Raw genomic sequence first — 25,655 nt, 5'->3', positions numbered from 1 at the left:
CAATATTTTAATAGAAAATATAATTCAAATATTTTAGTAGAATTAGATTAAAGGTCTTGGAGGGCCGAATCTGGTCCCCGGGCCGTATGTTTGACACCCCTGGTCTATTGTATTTTGATTCCTGATGAAGTTGCTGGAGTGAAATGAACTTGAGTGGAGACACTAGATGGTGCCAGCCTGGCTATAGTCCTGTAGTACTGACGCTAAAATAGACTGAAGTACATCTGTATTTGTTTTGGTTCGTTTGGGCACTTCACCTTTGACTTCTGCACAAACCTCAATGCTCCGACATGTTTGGTCCACCATAAAAAAAAAAAAAAAAACAGCAACATACACACACTCCAAGATGGATCCTTGTGAATTTGCGAACTCACAAATATTACAGAATTCATACTGCTGTGCATGATCAGAGTGTACCAGAGCCAAACCTTTACGACAGAAGCAGGAGGGGGACCTGTACGGCGTCAAAATATTCCCATAATACGCACGCACGATAAAACATGCATTTGGGTGTATTGAAAACAACGTTGAGAGAGCAGGTCACAGATTTCTCCTCGCGCACAGAGTTAATTTGCTCACTCGCAGTTAATATCTACATCTATATGCGTGTGAAGTAATACAATACACCCAAATGCATGTTTTATTTTGCGTGTGTATTACGGGACTATTTTGACATCATACACCTACTGACGGCTCAATAATAAACTCTATTCACGCTCACAAACCAGGAATACGTTTGGAAACATGCAATGACTAGACGTCCCTATTTACTCGGGACAGTGCCAGTTTTGAGCCCTGTGTCCTGTGTCCCAGCAGATTTATACAAAACCAGTGATTTGTCCCAAGCTTAATCAAGAAATGTCCCAGGTGTCCCTATGTTTGACCAGTTTGATCTAAACCAGGACTAAACTAAGTCTAAACCAGGGCTATCACAATTTTTTGACTACCATATTTTCCACACTCTGGATTATTATTATTATTAAATGGTCTATTTTCAAACTTTTTTCACAAAGAAACCGCACCGGACTTTAAAGGAAACACAACAGTGTGATGGGTCAGTGGTTTTGTTTGTTTGTGGCGTTCACGGTGACTCTGGGCTTTGTTCAGTTGTATGTGTGTAGGCAGGGTGCTGTCTGGGGCCGCTGGATTGTCGGCGTGTTCACAGTGACTCAGTTGTTCAGTCGTGGCTAGAAGTGGCACATTGCACTCACTGGTGTTTTTCGCTGTGTGTGTCTGCTCCGTGTGTGTTTGCATGCGCTGCGGGTGGTTACTGAAGTCGTGCTGGGACACCTGAGTCTATTCGTGTATAGCGCGCTCTGGATTGTGGGGCGCGCAGTCATTTTTTGATGGGGTTGGAGGCTTAAGAGCGCGTCTAATAGCCCAGAAAATACAGTAATCTAATGCCCGCCAACAGATAAGAGGAGCGCACATTGTCATTTGTCATTTATACCTAACATCCCAACCTAAGTGTGTCCCAGTTTAGAATTTAGAAAATCTGGTCACCCTATTCCAAACAGCACATACTTATGCAGTCTTCATTTTACCGCTCGTCACATTTACTTCAGTGGGTTTGATCACAGTCGGTCGGCGAGCCCAGTGTCGGGATCTACACGAGAAGTTGTCATCGCGTGTTTCCAAACGTCTTCCTGGTTTGTGACGTAAGCGTGAATAGTCTACATCTCTCTCTCTGTCCTCTGTCCCTGTGCCAGTCTCCCTCCTGTGCCCTCACTCTGGAGAGGAAGAGGAGGAGGAGGAGGAGGGGAGTGAGGAGGAGGGGTGGGGGTCTGCTCTGGGCACACTATTGCCCAGAGCAGAGAGCGAGGAGCGGGCACAGCGTTCACCGTTAGCCATGGAAGCAGTCCAAGTCATGAACTGTGACGCAACTCACGCTCGGTTCCCCCTCACTGCACCAGGATGTACTATTTTGGAAAGACAAGTATGTAAATGTACACACATTTAAGTACTGTTACTTCAAAATAATAGGAAGTACTGTTCAGTATGTTACTCAAGTAAAAGTACTGTTACACTGTACTATGTATGATTCAAGTAAAAGTACTGTTACACTGTACAATATGTTACTCAAGTAAAAGTACTGTTACACTGTACTATGTATGACTGAAGTAAAAGTACCATTACACTGTATTATGTATGACTGAAGTAAAAGTACTGTTACACTGTACAATATGTTACTCAAGTAAAAGTACTGTTACACTGTACTATGTAGGATTCAAGTAAAAGTACCGTTACAGTACAATATATGACTCAAGTAAAAGTACTCTTACACTGTACTATGTAGGATTCAAGTGCGAGTAAAAGTATTAAGTCTGAAAACTCCTCTGCAAACATATTATGAAGTACGTATGAAGTATGAAGTTTGAAGTATGCAAAACCTAGTCCCACATTTGTCCCAAAAAAGGAGAAGTCTTTTTTCACTTCCTCACCCCAAAAACAGATGATAAACATCTGCTCTGTTACTCCATTTGACAAGAGAATGCAGAGGCTCGTGTGTGTGTGAGACATTGTCCTATGCCCCGGTCAAAGGCGTCCTTGTGTCCTTCTGATGTCTCCTCTCTCTGTCCTGACTCTGTTCTCTCTGTCCAGTCTCTGTCCTCTCTCTGTCCCCTCTGATGGATGTCCTCTGTCTCTGATCTGCTCCGTGGAACTGTCTGATCCAGAAGGCCTTCGCGCAGACGAGGAGCCGACCCAGGGAGCGGACACAAAGAGGGGGCTTGTTCCGGAGCCAGCCCTGCCTACCACCACCACCGCCACCACCATAACAACAAGGCGACCAGGAGCGTGTGGGAGGGCATCTGAGACACTTCTGCAATTCACATGGATTGATGTTGACTTGTTTTTCATCATTGCTTTTTAGCCTTTTGAACAACTTGAAAAAAATGTGTTGTTTTTTTTGTGGGTTTTTTGCTTGGAATGTTCCAGAGTACAGCATTAACTTATCTATCATGCATTTATTCAGTTACTGTAAATGGGCTTGCTTCTCCACAGATCTGACCTGGAAGTTGGCCTGGAGATGCCACTTATCTCTTCTCTCCATGGCGATTGAAGTGAACCGACATGGATTTTTTGTGGCTGATATGGGAGTTGGAAGAGCCGACAGTCGATATAAAAGCCGATATATTTAGTGATGTAAAAATTCACTGTAAATCTTCAGTTGATATAAAACAGGTCTGGCTCTACTGGACTTTAAATTGTGTTTGTTTAGGCGACATTTATTGTTATTCTTTCTCTTTAAGTCATATTTAAAGACAGCAGGTCGGCCTAATGGTATTTTTACATGATATTCTAGCCAGTAAAGAAAATAAACAACCACTATCAGCCTTTAGCGGTAAATGCGTGCGGCTGTGGTAATTAATTATACGTGTAAATGCAGATCATTCACACCTCTGTTCACGGCTCATTTACATATTAGTGCAGGTCCAGTGTCGTGTATACAGCCATTATAGTCACTTTACACTAGGCCAATGGAAGAGAAAACAAGCACTAACCAATGAGAAAGAACGAAAAGTAGCTTCAAAACCAACACATTTGCAACACTCACCGCTCACACAGGCACTTCTCAGATCACAAGACTTCACTAATATGCGTCTTGGCTAATAAACTGACTCAAAACAATCATCCGTAAAAACAATATACTCCAGCATGTTGACTGCACTTTGATAAAAACAGCAGGAGTTTTGTTTCTGTCCTAAACTGTGCTGAAGTTCACTTTGATTTCTCGTCAGTATCGTGGATCAGACACAAAAGCGTTTAAAGCAGCACCTCAGTGTTGTGCACGTGAATCTATGGCTGTGCTCGGGTGTAAACAAGCACACGTGAGTGACGGGACTCTGGTGGTGTGTTCAGGGGCAGTACGGCATCACAGACACAGACAAATGACTCTGCAGATAAATATTGATGTAGTGCCACATATTAGGACATTTATCTGTTTGTAAACTGGATTAAATGGACATAATATAGAGTCTAAACCAGGCATGTCCAAACTATGGCTCGTGGGCCAAATGCGGCCCTCAGACAAATTTTTCTTGGCCCTCAGGCTTCCAGGTGAATTGGCCCTTGTAACCTTGTAACAATTAATTGATAAAGCCGATATTTAATATTTAGTGTGTGGTTTTAAGGATCTTAGCATGAATAAAGTCTGATGGCTCAGTCTAACGTGTTAAACGTGCAAATATTTAAATTATTCACTGTATTGAGCACCAGTCTGTGACCCTTGATCGGCCCTCTGCTTCATCTGTGTTTAGATACGTGGCCCTTGATGAAAAAAATGTGGACACCCCTGGTCTAAACTTTATAATGAGGTATAAGCTGCCCACGTGGACTACTGGCCCATATCGGCAAGATTTTGGCTGATAGCTGATATGTCTCCAAGTGTCTATATCGGCCAAACGATATATCAGTCGGGTCTTTTTTTCTACATGGTTCACGCCCAGTATGCTCCTGATTGGACTGTTACAGCGTCCCTGGTCGTGGTTTCTGTGTCCTCATCATCCTCATTGGACAGTTGTTGTTTCTACATCGCTGTCATCCCACTGTGCACCTGACTGGACAATTATAGTTTCCCTAGGAGCTGATTCTACATGGTTCCCATCCTATTATTCTTCCTATTTGTGAAATGATAGTGTTCACACAAGTTGTTTCAGCATGGTTCCCAACCAACTTTGCTCTTGCCTGGACAATGATAGTGTCCCTGGCAGTTGTTTTACCTCCTGATTGGACAATGATAATGCCCATGACAGTAGTTTCTACAAAGTTCTCCTCTCTTGATTGGACAATGATAATGTGTAGGACAGTAGTTTCTACAAAGTTCTCCTCTCTTGATTGGACAATGACAATGTGTAGGACAGTTGTTTCTACAAAGTTCTCCTCTCTTGATTGGACAATGACAATGTGTAGGACAGTAGTTTCTTTTCATTGTCCGTCTTTTGATTGGACAGTGATTGTGTACAGACCAGCTGTCTCTTTAAGATTCTCATCCACCTGTGCACCTGATTAAAATGACAGTGTCCAGGGCAGGTGTTTCTCTATGGCTGCGTTCAGACTGCAGCCTGAAGTGACCCATATCCGATTTTATGGCTTCTGTGTGACCTGTATCTGATCTTTTAATGACAGATCAAATTTTTTCAAATGTGACCCAGGCCACTTGGATATGTGCTCCTGAAACCGAGACATATCTGATCTTTTGACATGCGACTTCAGTCTGAACGGCCAAAGTGCATTCATCCACCTACACGTTATCAACAAGACACAAACGTCACTATTCTGCGCTGAAGTAGGCAAAAATTGTTAATGAACTCTGTGTCACTGAAGTGAAGCACATCTCCACTCACCACTCTTGGCTACGTCTCCACATCCACACGTTCCTTTCAACGAACGTCGCTGCCGCTGCCCCACAAAACACCACGGCCAAAAACCTCGTCCTTCTCCTTCTCAGTCTCCTCCTTAAAACAAGTAAGTTGTTCATGTTCTGACTCTGGTATGAGAGGAAATTTAAAATCTCCAGGTGCTTGATGCTGCGTCCATGTTTGGACAACTTCTGTAAACACAGAGCACGCTCGCTGAGGTTGACCTCATCGTGTCTCCAGTGCACATGCAGACACTTTCGGGCCATTTAACATTCACACGGGATCGCGTACAATTCGCATTTAATTGGAAATGTGAACGACCTCGCAAAAACATCGGATTTCACAAAAAAATCGGAATGGAGCGTTAAGCCCTGCAGTCTGAACGTAGCCTAAGGTTCACATCCAACTGTCCACCTGATTGGAAGATGACGCCATCCTTAGTAGATGTTCCTACACGGTCCACGTCCTACTTTTCTTCCTGATTAGACAATGATCACGTCTATGGTAGCTGTTTCTCCAAGGTTTTCATCCAGCTTTGCTCCTAGGTGGACAATTACAGTTGTTTCTACATGGTTCTTGGACAGTTACAGTTACAGTTACAGCGTCCATGTCAAATGCTTCTAAATGGTTTTCGCTTGATAAATGTCCGTGGAGTTCAGGTGCAGCGAGAGGAGATAACGGTCGGATGCGTGAGGGCTGAAGTGTCTTGCTCGGTGACACGACGGCAGAGTGCGCAGCGGGTCAGTGTGCGTAGTCGGTGTGTGTGTGTGTGTGTGTGTGTGCGAGTGAGTGAGTGCGTCTTTAAACAGAGGAGCCGCTGTAGAGTATAATGACTGGGTTTGTGCCCAGACGGAGACACAACACGTCTGGCACCTGAGAGAGGAGAGGGAGGAGAGAGGGATAGAGAGAGAGAGAGGAGAGGTAGAAGAGGGAGGAGAGAGAGTGAAAGAGGTGAGGGAGGGAGGAGAGAGCGGAGAGGATGAGATGGAGAGAGATAGAAACAGGAGAGAGATTTTGATGGAGATGGAGTGAAGGAGAGAGAGACAAGAGAGAGAAGAGGGAGAGTGGAAGAGATGAGATAAGGAAGAGTAAGAGAGAAGAGAGGGAGAAAGAAAAGAGAGGAAAAATAGAGGATAGACAGAAAGTAGGAGGGCTAGACAAATTTAGGTTAAAATATATTTAGAACTGAATTTTTATAAAAATTAAAAAGCCCTCTCTCTCTCTCTCTCTCTCTCTCTCTCTCTCTCTCTCTCTTACACACACACGCACACACACACACACACACACACACACACACACACTTGGGAGCATTTGAGAGTCCTACAGTCCTCCTGCTCCTGAACGCACCACTGTTTGTTTAGATCTGAGCGTGGCGATAATGACGGTGACGATGACGATGATGACACAGTGCTCAGAGTGAGAGAAGTCTAATGACTGTTCTACTGTACACAAAGGTGTACAGTAGAACAGTCACACTACTGTGTGTGTGCGTGTGTGTATGTGTGTGTGTGTGTGTGTGTGTGTGTGTGTGTGTGTGTGTGTTTACTGATACATGTCCAAATACTGCTGACAAAATAGTACCACATATGACCAACAGTAAAGAAAGTATGGAAAGTATGTTTAGATATTTGGGGTATGCAAATTGTGATAATCTTGGTTTAGTTCCGGTTTGGTCCTAGTTTAGACCTGGTTTAGATCTGGTTTTAGACTTGGGTTAGTCCTGATTTAGTCCTGGTTCAGATCTCCTTTATACCTGGCTTAGTCCAGATATTGACCTAGTTTTGACTGATTGCTTCAGTCTGAGTTTGAGAATGGTTCAGTCCTGGTTCAGTCCTGGTTTAGTCCTGGTTTAGATCTGGTTCAGTCCTGGTTCAGTCCTGGTTTAGTCCTGGTTTAGATCTGGTTCAGTCCTGGTTCAGCCCTGGTTTAGTCCTGGTTTAGATCTGGTTCAGCCCTGGTTTAGTCCTGGTTTAGATCTGGTTCAGTCCTGGTTTAGTCCTGGTTTAGATCTGGGTCAGTCCTGGTTCAGTCCTGGTTCAGTCCTGGTTTAGTCCTTGTTCAGTCTTGGTTTAGTCCTGGTTCAGTCCTGGTTCAGTCCTGGTTTAGTCCTGGTTCAGTCCTGGTTCAGTCCTGGTTTAGTCCTGGTTCAGTCCTTGGTTTAGTCCTGGTTTAGTCCTGGTTCAGTCCTGGTTTAGTCCTGGTTCAGTCCTGGTTTAGTCCTGGTTCAGTCCTGGTTCAGTCTTGGTTTAGTCTTGGTTTAGTCCTGGTTTAGTCCTTGTTCAGTCTTGGTTTAGTCCTGGTTCAGTCCTGGTTTAGTCCTGGTTCAGTCTTGGTTTAGTCCTGTTTAGTTTAGTCCTGGTCAGTCTGGTTTAGTCCTGGTTCAGTCTGGTTTAGTCCTGGTTCAGTCCTGGTTTAGTCCTGGTTCAGTCTGGTTAGTCCTGTTCAGTCTTGGTTTAGTCCTGGTTTAGTCTTGGTTTAGTCTTGGTTTAGTCCTGGTTTAGTCCTTGTTCAGTCTTGGTTTAGTCCTGGTTCAGTCCTGGTTTAGTCCTGGTTCAGTTCTTGGTTTAGTCCTGGTTTAGTCCTTGTTCAGTCTTGGTTTAGTCCTGGTTCAGTCCTGGTTCAGTCCTGGTTTAGTCCTGGTTCAGTCTTGGTTTAGTCCTGGTTCAGTCCTGGTTTAGTCCTGGTTTAGTCCTGGTTCAGTCTTGGTTTAGTCCTGGTTCAGTCCTGGTTTAGTCCTGGTTTAGTCCTGGTTTAGTCCTGGTTTAGTGATTATACAGATCGTTATATCAGTTAAGTCTTACTGACAGAAAAGTGCACAAATAAAACATGAAATATAAATAATATTACAGACATCAGGAGCGGTGCACACAGACAGGAGAACGGCACAATCACAATCAAACCAAAAGAACTATTTGAGTTCAAATAACAAATGTGTACAGATTTGGACTAGAGTAGAACTTTCTCTGCAATCAACTCAACTCAACTAATTCAGAATTACAGAACTCTCATTTTCAAACCCGTATCTCAAATTGAATCAGAAATAGTAAAAATCATTATGAGCTTTGTTCACAAATATTGTGCACTTTGGTCTAGTCTAGTGGAGTTTAATGCAGTGGAGAGTTTGACCCACATAATGACCTGCTCTCCATCTGAAAATTAAACCAACTCACAATTCTCGAGTCAACACAGCCTCACAGTAAACAAAGTACTCCCATCAAGTGCACCTCTTGGACTTAGACTGGTCCTGGTCTAGTCCCTGGTTTAGTTTTGAGTTTAGTCCCTGGATTAGTTTGGGTTTAGTCCCTGGTTTAGTTTTAGGTTTAGTCCCTGGTTTAGTTTTAGGTTTAGTCCCTGGTTTAGTTTTAGGTTTAGTCCCTTTTGTTTCTGTTTTCATGTGGTCTCTGCAAGTGTGAACGCAGTTTTGTGACCGAGCGCATCACAGTCCTGGTTTAGTCTGTGTAGTCCTCTTTGAGCCCCGATTAAGTCCTTGTCTAGTCCGAGTTCATACATGATTTAGTCCTGGTTTAGACTTGCTTTAGTTCTGGGCTAGACCTGGTTTAGGCATGGTTTACAATTACACTTAATTCAGAACTGGTTTAGAACTGGTTTTGTTTGTTTACATGTGGTGATGAGGTTGAGTTCTGCCAAAAGGAACCTCAGCCCTTTTAGGTTCTGTCGTGTTTCAAACCAGCTTTAGTCCTCTGGTTTAGTCCTGGTTTGGACCCAGCTTTAGCTGATTGATGGTCCTGGTTTGGGACTGGTTTCCTAATTTAGACCTGGTTAGGATCTGGTTTAGTAATTATTTAGACCAGGTTATTTGTAGTTCACTTTTGATTTGGTATTTGTTGTCATTTAGACCCTTTAGAATCAAAATTTTGACCAGATTTGGACCTACTTTAGACCTGGGTTAGACCTGATTCAAACCAGGTTTTGTTTAGTTCAGGTTTAAACCTTGAACCACTATTATAACGACTGGTTTGTTATGTCCTGGTTTAGTCCTGGTTTAGTCCTGGTTTAGTAGACCTGCTTTAGTCCTGGTTTAGACCTGATTCAGACCAGGTTTTGTTTAGTCCTGGTTTAAACCTTGAATCACTATTATAACAACTGTTTTGTTTTGTCCTGGTTTAGTCCTGGTTTAGTCCTGCTTTAGTCCTGGTTTAGTCCTGCTTTAGTCCTGGTTTAGTCCTGCTTTAGTCCTGCTTTAGTGCTGGTTTAGTGCTGGTTTAGTTCTTGCAACCCCCCGTACCCAAACCTCTCAAACATGTGCGCATTTCTCCAAAACAAGCACCGGAATAACCAACACAACCAGACCGGGCCGTCACTCACCTCCGTGCGCGCTCCCCACGCTGGCCGCTCGGGTTACTCCACCGCCACCGCCGCCTCCTCCTCCACACACAACCAGGAGCAGCGACACCAACGCGGCCACCGGTCCCGTCATCCTCGCCTCTTCTCCGGGGAGGGGGGGAGAGTTCAGCAAGCGCCGCGCATCCTGGCTGACCCGTGAATGCCTCAGATCCAAAACAAAACCTCTTTGTAATTATTATTATTGTTTTTATTGCAGTCCCTGAACGCAACACCTGATTAGTTCTCGCTCCGCTCTCCGGTTGTCCTTATTGCCTTACCCGTGGTTAGTGTGCACAAAGCGGGCACAAGTCAGCACTTACATCCGCTGGGCTCGTATTATCCACAGGAGGAATAGTCCGACTGCTAGCGGGGGAGAGCGTAAATATAACCCGGGTTTGGAGGTAGCTTTCCGGGTATTGCTGTTCCAAGCCTGCGCGCGATAATAAAGTGTTCCAAAGTGCCCGTGGAGCGCAGCCGTGCCTCGATACGCTGTACTCTCCTCCGGTTAGAATAAACGCGCGTTGTATCCTGGCTCCGTGCCCCCGTGCGTCGCTGCCCCGTGTCCCGCTACAGAACACGAATGATCCGCTCCAACGTGCAAAGCGATGCGTAAAAGCGAAGAATTGCGCGTAAATCGTGCGTATTCTTCGCTCGCTGCCCGCTGCCTCCCTCTTCCTCTCTCTCATGTGAGTGTTGTGACCGGCGCGAGGCTCTGTGGAGACTGACACACACACACGCACACACGCGCGCACGCACGCACGCGCACTCACAGCCCCGCCCTCGCGTTGACAGAGAGTACAACAGGTAGGAGACGACACGGCGCAGGTGCACGGCTCATTCACTTGCTCCATTGTGAGTGGACCTGTGGACCTGAACAATACGGACAGAAAGAGACTGTTATGGGATTGTATTAGATAGGCTAGATCAGAAGGAGTACAGCCTATTGTCCTGGTTTAGACCCGGTTTAGTCCTGGTTTAGACCTGGTTTAGACCTGGTTTAGACCTGGTTTAGACCTGGTTTAGACCTGGTTAAGTCTGGTTTAGACCTGGTTTAGTACCTGGTTTAGTCCTGGTTTAGTCCTGGTTTAGACCTGGTATACAGTTGAGTTATACATGGTTAAGTCTCGGTTTAGACCTGGTTTAGGCCTGGTTTAGACATTGTTTAGTGCCTGGTTTATTCCCAGTTCAGTTCTGGTTTAGACCTGGTTTAGACCTGGTTTAGTACCTGGTTTACACTTGGATTATACCTGGTTAAGTCTTGGTTTAGTCCTGGTTTAGACCTGGTTAAGTCTGGTTTAGACCTGGTTTAGACCTGGTTTAGTACCTGGTTTAGTCTTGGTTTAGTCCTGGTTTAGACCTGGTTTAGACCTGGTTTACACTTGGAATATACCTGGTAAAATCTCGGTTTAGACCTGGTTTAGGCCTGGTTTAGGCCTGGTTTAGTCCTGGTTTAGACCTGGTTTAGACCTGGTTTAGTACCTGGTTTAGTCTTGGTTTAGTCCTGGTTTAGACCTGGTTTACACTTGGAATATACCTGGTTAAATCTCAGTTTAGACCTGGTTTAGACCTGGTTTAGCCATTGTTTAGTACCTGGTATACACTTGGGTTATACCTGGTTAAGTCTTGGTTTAGGCCTGGTTTAGGTCTGGTTTAGAGCTGGTTAAGATCTGGTTTAGTCTTGGTTCAGTCCTAGTTTAGCCCTGCGTCAGACCTGGTTTAGTCCTGGTTTAGTCATGATTTAAACCTGTTTTAGACCTGGTTTCAACCCGGTTTAGTTCTTTAGACTTGGGTTAGACCGTGTGCAACAATATGGGAAGAAAGAGACTATTATGGGCTTGTTTTCCAGCCATTATACTGCCTGATCAGAGGGAGAGTACGCCTATTGTCCCTTTGTAACGCTGCACAAGAGAGAGGAAAATCATGTGTGATATTTGAATATGTTTATCATTTCATTCGTGCTATGGGAGCTCCATCCTTCTCTAATTCTCATATTTAAACTTGCAACTTTTCTGATGGACGTTCTGCCTATCACCTGCTTGTTTCTATGGAGATGGTTTGCCTGAAATATTCCACAGTATGGCACTAAATGATCCTGCATGTATTCCATTCTACGTCTTTATAATGTGCACGCAAACACCCTGAATGAGAGCGGATTCGCCTCTCCACAGACCTGGCGTTACCTGCTTGTCATCATAGAGTATCTGTATCTAATGCCATATTGCGGGACATGGCAGGCCTCATCCTGAAAAGTTACAGAGAGTCACATTTCAGTTGAATCTTTCCTCTGTACTCTTTCTCCTCTAGATCTCTCTCCTTCTCTCCTCCACCCCCTCTCTCTCTCTCTCTCTCTCTCTCTCTCAGAGCAGACAAATGGGGTCAGCTCTGTGTCGCTCGCCCGCCTTCCCATAATCCACCTGTGTGTGTGTGTGAGCGGTGACATCACAGCGAGGGGGCGGGGCCAGTGCAGTAAAGATGATTAAAGCGAGCGGTAATCCTCGTGTTTGTGCCGGAGGAGAGCGATGAGTGCACGCTCCCATAGACTTTTACACGAAACACAGACAGGAGCAGCACTGACAGGAGCACAGACAGGAGCAGAGGCAGGAGCACAGAATCATTTTAATTGTGTTCATTAATATGGTTTATGTTCATACTCTTTGAAAGGGGGATTCGAACCGGTAACCTTCAGATCAGTGGAGAAATGCTCGGCCAACTGAACTACTGTTAACAGAAAGAGGCTGTTATGGGATTGAATTATAGCCCATTATGTTCACCGTGATCAGAAGGAGAATTATAGACTTTTGTCCTGGTTTGGACCTGGTTTAGACCTGGCTTAGATCTGTTTTAGTCCCGGTTTAGACCTGGTTTAATCCTGATTTAGAAAACCTGGTTTAGTCTTGGTTTAGACCTGGAATAGTCTTCTTTTAGTCCTGGTTTAGACTTGGTTTAGGCATTGTTTAGACCTGTTTTAATCCCTGTTTAGACCTGGTTTAGTCCTGGTTTAGTCCACCTGCTTTAGACCTGGTTTAAATCTGTTTTAGTCCTGATTTAGACCTGTTTTAGTCCTGATTTAGACCACCTGCTTTAGGCCTGGTTTAGTCCTGGTTTAGTCCTGGGTTAGACTTGACTTAGTCTTGTTTTAGTTCTGGTTTAGACCTGTTTTAGTCCCACTTTAAACCTGTTTTAATCCTGGTTTAGTCCTCATTTAGACCTGATTTAGTTTTAGCTCAGTCCTGGACCTTTTTCCTTTATTAAATGAGCAGTTATGGCAGTGCAGTCTGAGCGAGGTGTGACTGTGAGCAGGCCAGCCTCTCCACAGATCTGACCTGTAACTCGGCCTGGAGGTGCCACCTGCTTGTTTCCATGGAGACAGATATGTTCAAAAAGTCCATATTATGCTATTTTCTGATGTATATTATGGTGTGCTGTTGTTTCCTGGTCACAAACAGGCCTGGAGTTGTGTTTCGTTTCATGTTTAACTCACAGACCCTGCACATTTAGGCTTCTTAGTTTCTCTATTAAACAGAAAACACAATGTAACAGGAAGTGCTCCACAGTGTTTTTAAACTCCGTACACCTTCAGTAGAATCATTTGGATAATTTCAGATCTGGAACTGCCAATCTCTACTGATCTAAAGGCCAAAAGTTTGTAATAAAACTTCGTCGTCGAGATGTCAACAATATGAACTGACAATTTCCCATCAACATTTTTTGTAAACTGTGCGAAACAAGTGGGCGTGTCTTGTTTACATTGACCCCACCCACACCATTATCTCCATTGTCCTGGCTCCTCCCTCCAGACGCGCCCCCTTTGTCCCCCGGTCCCTCGGCCCGCGGCGGGGAGGGGTCCAGACATGCGCCCCCGCCCGCACAAAGGAGGGGGTCACCCAGCGGGCCGGAGGACAAGGCCGAGCGGAGGTCCAGGCGAGGGGGGTGAAGGGGGGAGAGGGGGTCAGGGGTCAGCGCCGTGAGAGCCCTGTGAAGCCCACTCACATGTGTTTAAAGATGTGATGTCTTCATTTGAGGCAGAGGAGGAAGAGGAGGGGCGAGACTATGACTTAACCTTAAAGAGGGAGTATTATGCAAAAAAAAAACATGCTTGAGGAGGTTTTAGATGTCATTCATGCATGTTTGAGTAATTGAGTGATCTCTCCCAGGCCCTATTCAAACCCTCCTTGCACTTAGCTGTAAGATTTGTACAAACACACAACAGTTCTCCATAAATACACAAAAACATGATACAAAACTGTGCACTACGACTTCACAAACCTGATGCTATGTGCTGCAGTTTCATTAGAGGACTATTAGGCAGATTATAATGTGATAGCGCTCTGAAGAGGGAGTGAATAATTATAATAATATCATAAACACCACCTTTTGCACCATCATTAACATTATTATTAGTTTGTACGACCATAAATCGAAAAAATCTTTAGAGAACTGATGATAAGAACTATGAAAAAAAGTGACTATTTATGTAACACTGTAGAAGCCTTTAAAAAAAAAAAAGAGTATAAAGAGTTTTGAAAGATGAAGAGCTCTGGAATGAATGAATTCCGCATTAAATTTAGTTAGTTTTTGTGCATATTTTGTCTTATATATACATTAAGTTGTAAGTGAAATTGGAAACTTAAACTTGCTGTTCATACGCTGCTTTTCTTTCTTGGAATTATGTCATTGTTTATCAGAGTTAGGCAGTATTAGAAGTTAGTTAAGTACTTTTTACTTCAGCCTAAACCCTTTCAGTCATGATCCATGGGGTTGTAGTCGAACAAACTGCTACTATTACTAAATAAGCATGGAGCGCAAAGGGAGGGGAGACTCTCCAGGCATGTACTTAATCATGTACTTTGTAGACTATTACAAACATTTCACACGAAACTACGACCAAAGGGGTTTAGGTTGAAGTGAAATCCCTTCTGAACGCCTGACCCTGTTTACAAATGACGATGCCAAGAATACGTCAAAGAATACATAGCGTTTTCAAAACAATTAATGGTTACCCAGGTTGGCGCCACCTAGTTCCTCCTCTCAATTTAATTTCTCTCCAGCGACTAGGTCAGGAATCAGAATACACTAGACGGTTTACATGAACCCTGGAAGTACGAGTTCGGGCACCAGCCAATCAGCGAAGATTCCCGAGATCAAGGATTTAAAGCCGGAACAAAGAGAATGTTTGGTGAATTTTATCAAGGTGAAAGACGTTATTGTCCTTCTTCCAATGAGATGTGGGAAAAGTGTAATATACCAGTTAGATCCGTTAGTGGCGCATTCCATACGTCACAACCAAATAGCAGAGACTGAATCCTAATGCTGCAAGGTCAGACGGTTTCCACAAAGTGAAACTGGATGATGAATCAGGCTAATTAAAGGTAACACGGTGATCTAAATATGCAGACAGATACATAAAATAAAACTATCACAATTTCACATTTTGTCCATTTTACGCCGCAATACACTGGGGGAAAAAAAAAAACAATATCTAGGCAAGTTAAATTGACTTAAATTAAGAACATTTTCCTTTATTTGAATAAATTCAACATGACAAATAAAATGATCTACCAATGGAATGAGTATATTGTTCTTATTTCAAGCAACATTAGATTTGGTTTCTTATTTTAAGTCCAAAAAGTTGTAGTTTTTCTTATTTTAAGTGTAACACGATGTATTTTCATATTTTAAGTACAAAAAGTCTTATTCCACTGGCAGATCATTTTACTTGTCAAGTGAAATTTATTCAAATCATGATCAAACATTCTTAATTCAAGTCATCTTAACTTGACTAGATTTAGTTTTTTTTTTTTTTTGCAGTGTGTCTTATTTTTTCTTGTATTCAAGTGAATTGTGTCTCGCTCCAGTACAGATTGTACATATTGTATAAGCAGCTCTTGAGGTCAAAGTAAGTCCGCTGTGTACTGTCTGTGTCTAATTCTAAAGCATTTATTGCCAGAAAATCAGGAAGTTGGTTAGCATGCTAGTTGTTTTTAGCTTTAAGTTGTGAAAAGTGTGTATAAACTCATGCATAAGGTAGGTGAGGGAACATTTTGAACCACTGCAAACTGTTTCAACTGAACTAGTTCTGTTTTAAAGAAGTTCACAAGACTTCCTGTTTAAAATTTAATGTGCTGGAGATTTTCATTTGGGGGTTTTATTGTTGAAAAATGTGATGTTTTTAAGCCCCAAACCTCAGTTATTTGAATAATCTTGTGGGCGGGGATAGGGGTAGGTGAAAACAGCAATTTTCTGAGCACTCACGGCTCAAGTGCAGGACAATAGAGGATCAGTGAAGCGTGCAGGAACCAGTCCAAATACAACTGTGAGTGCGAAGATGATGATGAGGGGACACTTAGCCTCAGAGTGTGTTCTTGTTGTAGAGGCCTCAGTCTGTCAGCGTGTCTGCTTCACTCGGACTCAGTGGGTGAAACCTGCAGGACAGACGTGACAAACTTAACTTTTTAGAGCTTTTAATCATGTTTCCTTCTCGTTTACTCACCTGAAGTAGTGTTTGTAATGATTCGTGCATGTTTGAGTCATCTTTAATGTCTAATCTTCAACACGCACTTCATTCTGATTTTCCAGTTTTATTTTCTTTATCAGTGATACACATAGGATTTGGCAGCATCGTGTAGTCATTTTGGTACAAATGAAAATAAATAATCCTCTGCTTGCGGGTGTGGTGTGCAGCTATCCATACAAGGGGCTTTGTGATAATGTTTATCAGCTCCCATTGGACGCCACAGTTTTCTCACGTAGAAGTCAGTGCTCTTGTGTCTTTTATTCAGTCATTTTAGCTCAATATTGTGATTTAAAATGTGCAAATTATCTACAAACAGAATGGTCCACGAGAGTCACAGATTTAAACTATAAAGCATTGTTTTCCAAAGACTGGGTCGTGACCTTCAGGTGGGTCGCAAGAGACTTTTTTTGGGGTCACCTTGTCACGATCTAGCCTGATTCATCAGACGGTTTCACTTTGTGGAAACTCTGACCTCTGACCTTGTCTGATCTCGCAGTATTAGGATTCATACGCTCGACAGTAGGCAGGTACTTTTTTTATTTAACCAATCGCTGCTATTTGGTCATGATGTATGTAATGCGCCAAATCCCAAAGGAAGAAGGGCAATAACGTCTTTCCCCTTGATAAAATTCACCAAAATTCTCTTTGTTCCGGCTTTTATTTTTCAATCTAGGGAATCATTGCCAACACAGAATGTACGACTTCATCTACATCCATCTCGACCTCTTTGTTTACTGTTGTGCTGTACCACCATGACCCAGACAGGAGCGATGAGTTTGATGTCATGGTTTCACAGCTCCTCACTGTCTAAAACTTTGAGGGTTCTTGCAAACCGTCTAGTGAATTCTGATTGTGTATTAATTGATTCTTCCTAGTCGCTGGAGAGAAATGAAATTGAGTGAAATACAACATGCAAAAAACTTAACTCTGACATAGCCGGACTCAAAGGGTCTTGCCCATGGATCAAAAATAGAACCACTAACCATGGGGTGCAAGAACCTTTACCAACTGAGCCACAGTATGTGAGCATGTGCTACCACATGTGTTTGGATCAAACTAAACACTACTCCAGGGCTATATTTGCTCTCCTCTTTGACCCTGCAGTGCTGCCCCCTGTTGGTCAGATAAGCACGTTCTCCTCTTCATGTCAGTGTAGATGTTCCTCACACAGAAGAGAGGAGCCATTAGCATCTCCATTAGCATATGACACAAACGCACTGTGGCATACATTACCCAGAAGCACCAGGGCCAGACGCATCACGCTTAAAGGGATTGTCACGGATGTTTATCTGTCCTCCCACATTAATATTCAGGGCTGATGTAAGGAGAGTGTGAAGTGGGACCCACCGTGTTTGGCTAGTGTTTCTGTTAGCATCATAGACCAGCCTGTCAGAGCCTGAAGATAGTACTGTGTCCACATGTCCACACGTCCACACGTCCACATGTCCATATGTCCACATGTCCAACATCATCCAACATCATCCAACATCATCTGACCAAAGCCAGAATTGAGATCTTTGTCAGTCTCAGCAAATCATGAGAAGGTTCAACATTTGTGGATCAGAACTTTAGAGATGTCTTTCAAAAACAATGAATGTTCCATAGAGTTTTATTGTCCCCTTCATCAGCAGTTCTAGCACATGAACATAATCTGTGTCTTATAACAATTGAACTGTTTTTATATGCTGTTATTCAGCATTTGTATTTATGTTTGAAGGACAGAAATGCAAGACAAAGTCTTCGTATCTGTATCAGAAGTGAAAACACTGGATCGGTGCATCTGTGGTCAGTCTACCTCAGGGTAAATGTGGTTACAGAAGTATTGATATTCTGCAGCTGGTGTCATCAACATTCACTGGGGGTGTGATGCTGAAGACACTGCTCCATCTGTAGGTCTGTTACTCAAATCAGACTTAATCTGAGCTTTGTTTTAACACAATCTGACCAGAAAGAGCTGGTCAGGTCTGATGATTTGTGCACTTAAACAAGCCTGTCACACATCAAATTACAGTCACAAGCTCGCAGTTTTTCAGTGAGTCACTCTCACCTTTTGTTGAAAATCAAACTCCTAAACAGCACTGTGCTCGTATAGATCACAGGCTCCTGAAATGTGCTGTTTAAATTGATTTTGTGTTTTTTTCTTGAGTTTTTAAACTTCTCATCATGTCAGCTTTTTTGATTGTGTTTGCTAATGTATGCATTGTGTCACCATGGTAACTGCTGAACATTATGCCAATAGAGATGGATGTAGAACACCCCCAGCATGATGACTCTGCAAAGAATTAGTAGTTTAGCACCAGGTGTAACACTGACCAGGCCTGAGCGTGTGTACATACTGGTGTCTGTCCAAACCCAGATCACTCCCCGTGTCTGAGCTCAACCTGACCCAAGAACACACAGGACTCATAGAACCAGAGTTACTTTAAGTAACCTGAGTTTTTACGTTCCGTGTGGAGATTTAGAGGAGCCTTGGTGGCGTTTAGATTTTAGTATGTGATGATGCCATATTGCCAGATGGGGCCAAGAGACAGATTTTCCTATTAATTACATTGTACTTACAAAGAAATATGCAAACGGTAAAATCACAAATATTGAGCTTGATCAATACATTAAAGACACTCCCTGCATTACAACAGCACTTTAACCATATTTTACCTGCCTCCATCAGTAGGCATATATATTATTTTTGATATAATGTTGTGATGTTATGTATTCAGTGTTCTACCTGTGCTCTCTGGTACCAGAAGCATTTCTCTCCAGGCACTGGCCCACATTCTGTCATCTCTCCCTCACTTCTTTCTTTCACTCTTATAGAAAAACCATCTGCATCTCTCTCCTCTTCTCCTCCACTCCTCTCCTCACTCTGTCTATCCACACGCATTTTCATTCATGTGTCTTCTTTCCTTATGTTGTATATTTGATCATTTTATTGACTTGAGTTTAACGTCTGGTCTTGAGCTGTTGAAAGGAGCACAGTAAACCGCAGAGGCTGCTCAGTGTTGGAGCAGTGTTGGGACAGTGTTGGGAGTGTTGGGACAGTGTTGGAACAGTGTTGGGACAGTGTTGGAACAGTGTTGGGACAGTGTTGGAGCAGCTGTCCGTCACCTGTGGAGATTGTGTGGATCGTGTAGCAAAACACAGATCCAGCCTGACCTGACCACAGCACAGAAAAAAGCCAAGGATGTTCAAAACATAATAATCCAAGACAATATAAGGTAACCTGATGATCTAAATATCAATATCTTGAGAGTGGTCTCTTGTGATTGGTCTTGTTCCACGACTGTTCTGTATTCACAGAACAGCACTGTAGTTTATGTAGAAGCCAGCAGCAAATGAACCAAAACAAACATAGCAACGACAACAAATACTTCTGCGTATTGAAGTATTTTGTTTGAGTCCAGAGAGAAGCTCTTTGTTCTTTTGTGGGCAGGGAAAATCTCTGTGCTTTTCTCTCCAGTTTGATTTTTGGTCTTGTCCTGCTATTGTGGCGCTTTGACCAATCAGGGTGAAGTTTTTGTGTGAACGCTCTGATCATTGGTTCTGAACACTTTCAGCGAGGAACATCCCAGACTGATGTAGAATTCTGCTGAGAGGGCCACACTTATCAATCTGGTGTAAACCAAGTTAATACCCCACAAAAGTAGAATGCCCCTCTTTAAGAACAAAAAACACTATCCAAACAGAATTTCACCCCTCACCCTTTTGAAACCTCTCTCCTTTACCCGATCAGGAGGGAGCAGAGCAGAACACACTCGCTCTGTGAACAGCTCCATTTGCCTAATTGAATCCAGGGTCATGACTTTGCTCCTCTCTCATCCATCACCTCGTCTCCTCATGAACCAAACACAGCCCTTTAACTCCACCTTACCATCTGACCTCCATGTCCCATCTCCCCGTGTGCCTGCTCTCCTGCTCCTCCAGACGCTCCCCTGCACCCAGAAAAGAGCTAATCCACCCCCTACCCCCCACACCGTTAATCCCCCGACAAAAGAGCCCGCTCTGGCACAGGTCTGGGCAGGAGGTCTATGGAGGGCAGGTATACACTCACTCCTTAGAGAAAGGATTAGCGCGCAGCCGTTAGCTCAAAGACTCGGGCTAAAGGGGAAATGAGAGAGTTAATGAAGAGATGGCGCGGTTCAGCTAGCAGCTGTGTAGCGCTGGTGCCTGATGTGTTTGTGACGTCAGAGAGCGGGCCCTGGGCTCCGGGCTCTGGCTCTGGCCTTTATGAGACTAACGAGCGGATGAGATTCTCTCATTAGACAGTGACTGTGCATGTGAACAAACAGCACTCTGCAAATGAGGAAATTGGGTTAAAATGTTTTGAGAAAATGAATCTCTGTTTTGTAGTGGGCTAGACAAGCTTACGTGGATTTAGTTCAGTCTTTCTGCTTATTTCAGAGTGTTTTGGACTGGTCTGAATCTTGTTAGGACTCCTCCACCCACCCACAGAAGACTGTTCTGCCCCTGGACCCAGTGTGTGGCGCATGGAGACACAGCTGGAGGTGGCCCCACCAAACTGGCCCATGCCAGGGGCACCATCCCCATGGAAACATGGCTCATGTTGTGGCCCTGGGAGCCAAGGGTCATTACACCATCTATTTGGAGCACTTAGATTCAAATCGTTAAAACTGCATTCCACGGACTATTTATTTTGCCTGAAATTCAAAAACATGAAACAAACAAATCCGCAAAAAAAGACAAACTTACTCACTCAAGATAAATCTTTTGAATTGAACAATGGTCCTCCTTTGTAAAAAGGCAATCTAGCAGGGTGGCCTAGTTGTTAATTCCATTTCTATTCTGTACGGTTTGTCTGTACTCACTGCCAGCTCAGTCCTTGTTATCTTGGCCTGTGTCATTAGAGGTATAATACTCCCTACAAAAGAAGCAGAGCTAGACCGAACTGTACTGGACTGGACTAAATGGGTCAGAGCTCCAGTCTCATGTCTCTTTTCTCCTCTCAAGATTTACCCCACAGTTTATTCTGCCACACCAGTGTCCTGGAGACATGTCTCACCGACAGGACATTTGCCTGTGCTACAGTCAAAGGCAAATCAGAGTTAATGCTGTATTCATGTTAACCAAATCATGTTTAAGTCCACAGTGTTAGCTTCCCTCTAACCTCTCCATCAGTCTTTACAGATCTTTCAAAATTAAACCCTAAATCAACTTCTTTTGGTGTTGTTTGTTGCCTCCAGTGGCTGCTGCAATTTCAAGTACTACATGATATCACCCAGACAGGACACAAGTCATAGTTTTTGGCCCACAGAAACAAAGAGACAGTGTCAGCAGTCACCTCCAGTCTCTCTCTCGAAAACCTTCAAATCAGACTAGAAATCTCGTGGTAATAATCAGACTTGAACTTTAACAGCCACATCAAATCAATAACATCTGCAGCTTTTTACCATCTAAAAAAAAAAAAAAAAAAAAAGAGCAAAAATCAAAGGTCTGTTTTCTAAAGCAGAGTTGGAGAGACTTATCCATGCGTCTGTCTCCAGTAGGTTAGAACTTGGGGTGTAACGATATCCAAATCTAGCAATATGATATCGTCACAGTATGAACCTCACGATACAATATTTATTGAAAAATCACGGGATAGCTCAGGATATGGAGGGGAGGTTCACGATTAGAGATGTAACAATGTCCAAATCTCTCTGTACGATATTTCCATGATATACATTTCACGGTATGATATTTATTGCGATATTTTGTGGAGGTTAACAAAACTGTTAATATGCTACTTTTTCCTCCTAAAACGCCTTGACAAGACTTAATCCAAAGAACTAAGACTTAAAAGTGTTTAGAACTGTAATTTCTTCATGAAGTCTACACTGAAATGGGGCAAAGGATCATGGTCTATGTAGTTCCCTCTGTCTTTTTGTTGCACCATAACTCTTAATTTAAGCAAAAGGACTTGTAATTCGATATATTCTGATGATCCACGATATTATTGTGAGAACTCTGATGATACGGTATCATGATATTTTGGTTATTGTTACACAGGGTGACCAAATGTCCATTTTTCCCCGGACATGTCTGTTTTTTGCGTCCTGTCCTGGGCGTCCGTTTTATTTTTGTTGTTTTTTTTTTTTAAGTGATGGAAATGTCTGGGTTTTCATTCATTAGGGACATTAAATTGAGCGTCTCTCGTAGCTCTCTGTGCACTCAGAAGGAGCGAGCAGATACTAACAGTCGGTCAGCCTGCAACATGCCGAAGTGCAAATGCACATTTAACTGCATTTTCCGGCCCGGTCGGGACAAGTGGGAGGTCATGTGCACAGGTTGAGAGGTGAGAGTAGCTCAATGTCGAGGCCCCACCCCCCACCCCCTGTAAGGTGTCCGGGTTTTCACAAACGGAAATATGGTCACCCTATTGTTACATCCCTAGTTAGAACAGAACGCTGCAGCTCGGGTCCTGACTCGAACCAGGAAATACAAGCACATAAGCCTCTGCACTGGCTCCTGTGGCTCAGAGAATAGACTTTAAAGCAGCTCTGCTCGTGTGCAAGTCTACGATTTTCAGATTCATGCAGCTCAAACCTGGAACAGTCTTCCTGAACATGTGAGACAGACTCGACTTTGACTCTGTTTAAATCCAGGCTCAAAACGCTTCTGTTTAGCTGCAGATAACTGAAAGATTTTCATTCCACACTCTTCTCTCTCATTTAATGTCTCCCCCTCTCTCTCTCTCTTTTTTTTTTTTTTTTTAATTTCATGATGATTATTTATGTTTGATTTTTTTTTTTTTTTTATTGTTGATTTTAATGCATTTTTACCCATGTTTTTGCCGGCGTTTGTCTGTTTGATTTTTGTTTGTTTGTTTGTTTGTCTGTTAGCAACATAACTTAAAAAGTTATGGACCGATTTTGATGAAATTTTCAGGACTTGTTGGAAATGTGAAAAGGAAGAACTGATTTCATTTTGGGGGTGATCCCGAAGAAATCCTGGATTCTGGATCACTTTGAAATTTTAGTTAACATTGTGGTAAATGGGGCCAAAATCTGTAGTTTTTCAGAAACACCAGCCATGTAGGGAATGGTTACCCCCTTTTCTCCTGGGTTCTGATTCTCTGTTGTCCTGTTTTTTTTAGTTCTCTTGGTTTTGTTGAAGGCCCATTTTGGATATACACAAACAGAGAGGACTTTCAGAGTTCAGGTGTTTAATCCCACTTTAAATATTCACACCAGCTTTAGTTCATCTTTGGCTGTTAGATGTTATTACCCTCCTCCTTTAGTGGCAGCATCTGTGTGTCTAAAGGGGTGTCTGTGTAATGACACACATGAATTATTGAATGTCATCACTTTTTCATGTGAGCAGTATCCATCTCTTTCTATGTAAACACACACACACTGGTTATATTTGAACGGACACAGAGGTGGTTTGGCAGCTGCGTGTGCTCTGTCACTGTCCGTGGCCTCAGTCTCCTGTAGAGCAATAAACCATATCCAGGTGTTACCGTGAGAGGACACAGTATCAGTTCGGCTGTTTAAAAGACACGTGTGCATCACTATTTTTATCCTTTGGGCGTTTTAAATCACAATATAGATTTTCTAAGTGAGTGTAAAATAAAAATGTCTGGAAATATGCCAAAAACATGCCTGGAGTGGTTTTAGATCTGCCTGTGGAGTCAGTCCCTTCTGCATTCTGTTTGAATTAAAAAGAGTCTGGAATCATACCAAAAAGCGTGACAAACCTCCCGACCACCGCCACTCATTTGTATCACGTGTCTCCTACTCTTCCTCCTTCTCCTCCTATATCTTCTCTTGAAAATTCTCTTATCATTCAGAACAAAATACAGAACTTCTTTTACCAGAGATACGTAACAGTTTGTTTTATTTTTTATTAATTTGGTTTGTTTAGCAGGGACAGTGTACATTAATCAACATTTCTGTAAATGTACCGGAATTGGAGGGTTTCAGTCACGTGATCGCGATGATGCACAAATTTCAGGTGGAGGGCAGGAAGAGAAGACAAACACGACAAACACAGCTGTGGAGAAGAGATCTTATTGTAAGGATTTAGAGCCAGTGCAAGGCAAAGGTATGAGCAGTTAGTTGACAAATTCGGCATTCGATGAAATTTCATTAATCGATCGTCTGGAGAATTAACGAATAATTATCGATTAATCATTAATGTTTTTATATTAAAATTATCATGATTATTATTACTACTAATCTGCATAAATAAATTCAACTTTACAAACCATAAACCATAATCACTCTAGAGCCACATCAGCCCGTTTGACATTATAATGTCTCACAGAAACGAAACTTAAAACCGCATGGCTAATTTGCAAAAACTAAGAAGAAAAAGCAGCTCTTGTGTCGCTGATGCGGTCAACTTCTGTCAGACTAAAGGACACGACTCCATATAGGTTAATGTGACCATATTTGCGTTTGTCAAAACCAGGACACCGTACGGGAGGGTGGGATATGGGGCTTTGTCATCAACATTGAGTGACTCTCACCTGGCAAAGCTTTTTCATGTTTTTTTTTTTGAGGCCCCCGGCACTGCCACTGGACACCACTGGACATTCCCTCACACTTGTTTCGACCAGGACGGAAAGCAGGGAATTTCTTGTACAAGTCATCGTTAAATGTGCATTTGCACTTCGGCATGTTGCAGACTGAATGACTGTTTGTATCTGCTCGCTCCTTCTGAGTGCACAGAGAGCTACGAGAGACACTCAATTTAATGGTCCAATGAAAGATCATGAAAACCTGAACATTTGCATCACTTTATTTAAAAAAAAAAAACAAGACGTGGAAAATGGACATGTCTGGGGAGAAATGGACATTTGGTCACCCTACGCTACGCACAGCAACCTACATTCGGTTTGTCGATTAAAAATAAATGTAATCAACGAAATTCTTACTGATCAATTATCGATTAATCAACTAATCATGCCCATCCCTAGACGTGACCCCATCTTATGAAAATGATTGAATCTTCGATCGAAGTAAAAAATTTGCCGACAGTCGAGGCAGTGGATATCAAGAACTACCTAGTTCTCCAGACATCCTTCTACACCAGACAACAGATGAAGTTGTACAAAAGTTTGGAGGCATATCACTTTTTTTGTCAGTGGATGGATCCTCAACCTTGGTGCAAAACACCTATGTGACGATTATCGTTTGGTCTTCGCCAGGGTGAATGTTTCCCTTATTTTATGTGTATAGACGTTATGGAAAAAAACTGCAGTGTATCGGCAGTAACCGATCCATCCCAACTATTTAATGTCAACATACGTCGTTAGCCGTTAGTCATTAATGATTCGTTTATGTTTAGGTAAACCACAAAAAACAATTTAGCTTTGTAACAAACCTTTTACGAAGTGGTCACTGCAGACACGAGCATTTGCGGATTCTGCTCCTCCCGACCGCAGACGTATCCACTTTTTACGTCGTTGTTCTGTCAGTTTTTCCCATTTCTGACCT

At 42.9% G+C, this 25,655-nt stretch overlaps 1 protein-coding gene across 1 annotated transcript in view; it reads right to left on the bottom strand.

The window, feature by feature from the left end:
• sema4f (sema domain, immunoglobulin domain (Ig), transmembrane domain (TM) and short cytoplasmic domain, (semaphorin) 4F) overlaps nucleotides 1-10,412 on the bottom strand; it is a 99,119-nt gene extending 88,707 nt beyond the window's left edge. The window contains exon 1 of the mRNA XM_055156514.1: nucleotides 9,687-10,412. Within this exon, the coding sequence (XP_055012489.1) occupies nucleotides 9,687-9,798 (112 nt within the window). The 5' untranslated portion in view covers nucleotides 9,799-10,412. The remainder of the gene's footprint in view (nucleotides 1-9,686) is intronic.
• Nucleotides 10,413-25,655: the final 15,243 nt, after the last annotated feature.

The sequence above is a fragment of the Boleophthalmus pectinirostris genome, unplaced genomic scaffold (genome assembly GCF_026225935.1).
Source record: "Boleophthalmus pectinirostris isolate CB_2022bp ecotype Guang Dong unplaced genomic scaffold, ASM2622593v1 HiC_scaffold_20, whole genome shotgun sequence".
Lineage (NCBI taxonomy): Eukaryota > Metazoa > Chordata > Actinopteri > Gobiiformes > Gobiidae > Boleophthalmus > Boleophthalmus pectinirostris.
The sequence above is the reverse complement of the archived record's forward strand: the minus strand, read 5'-3'. Positions and strand labels throughout refer to the sequence as shown.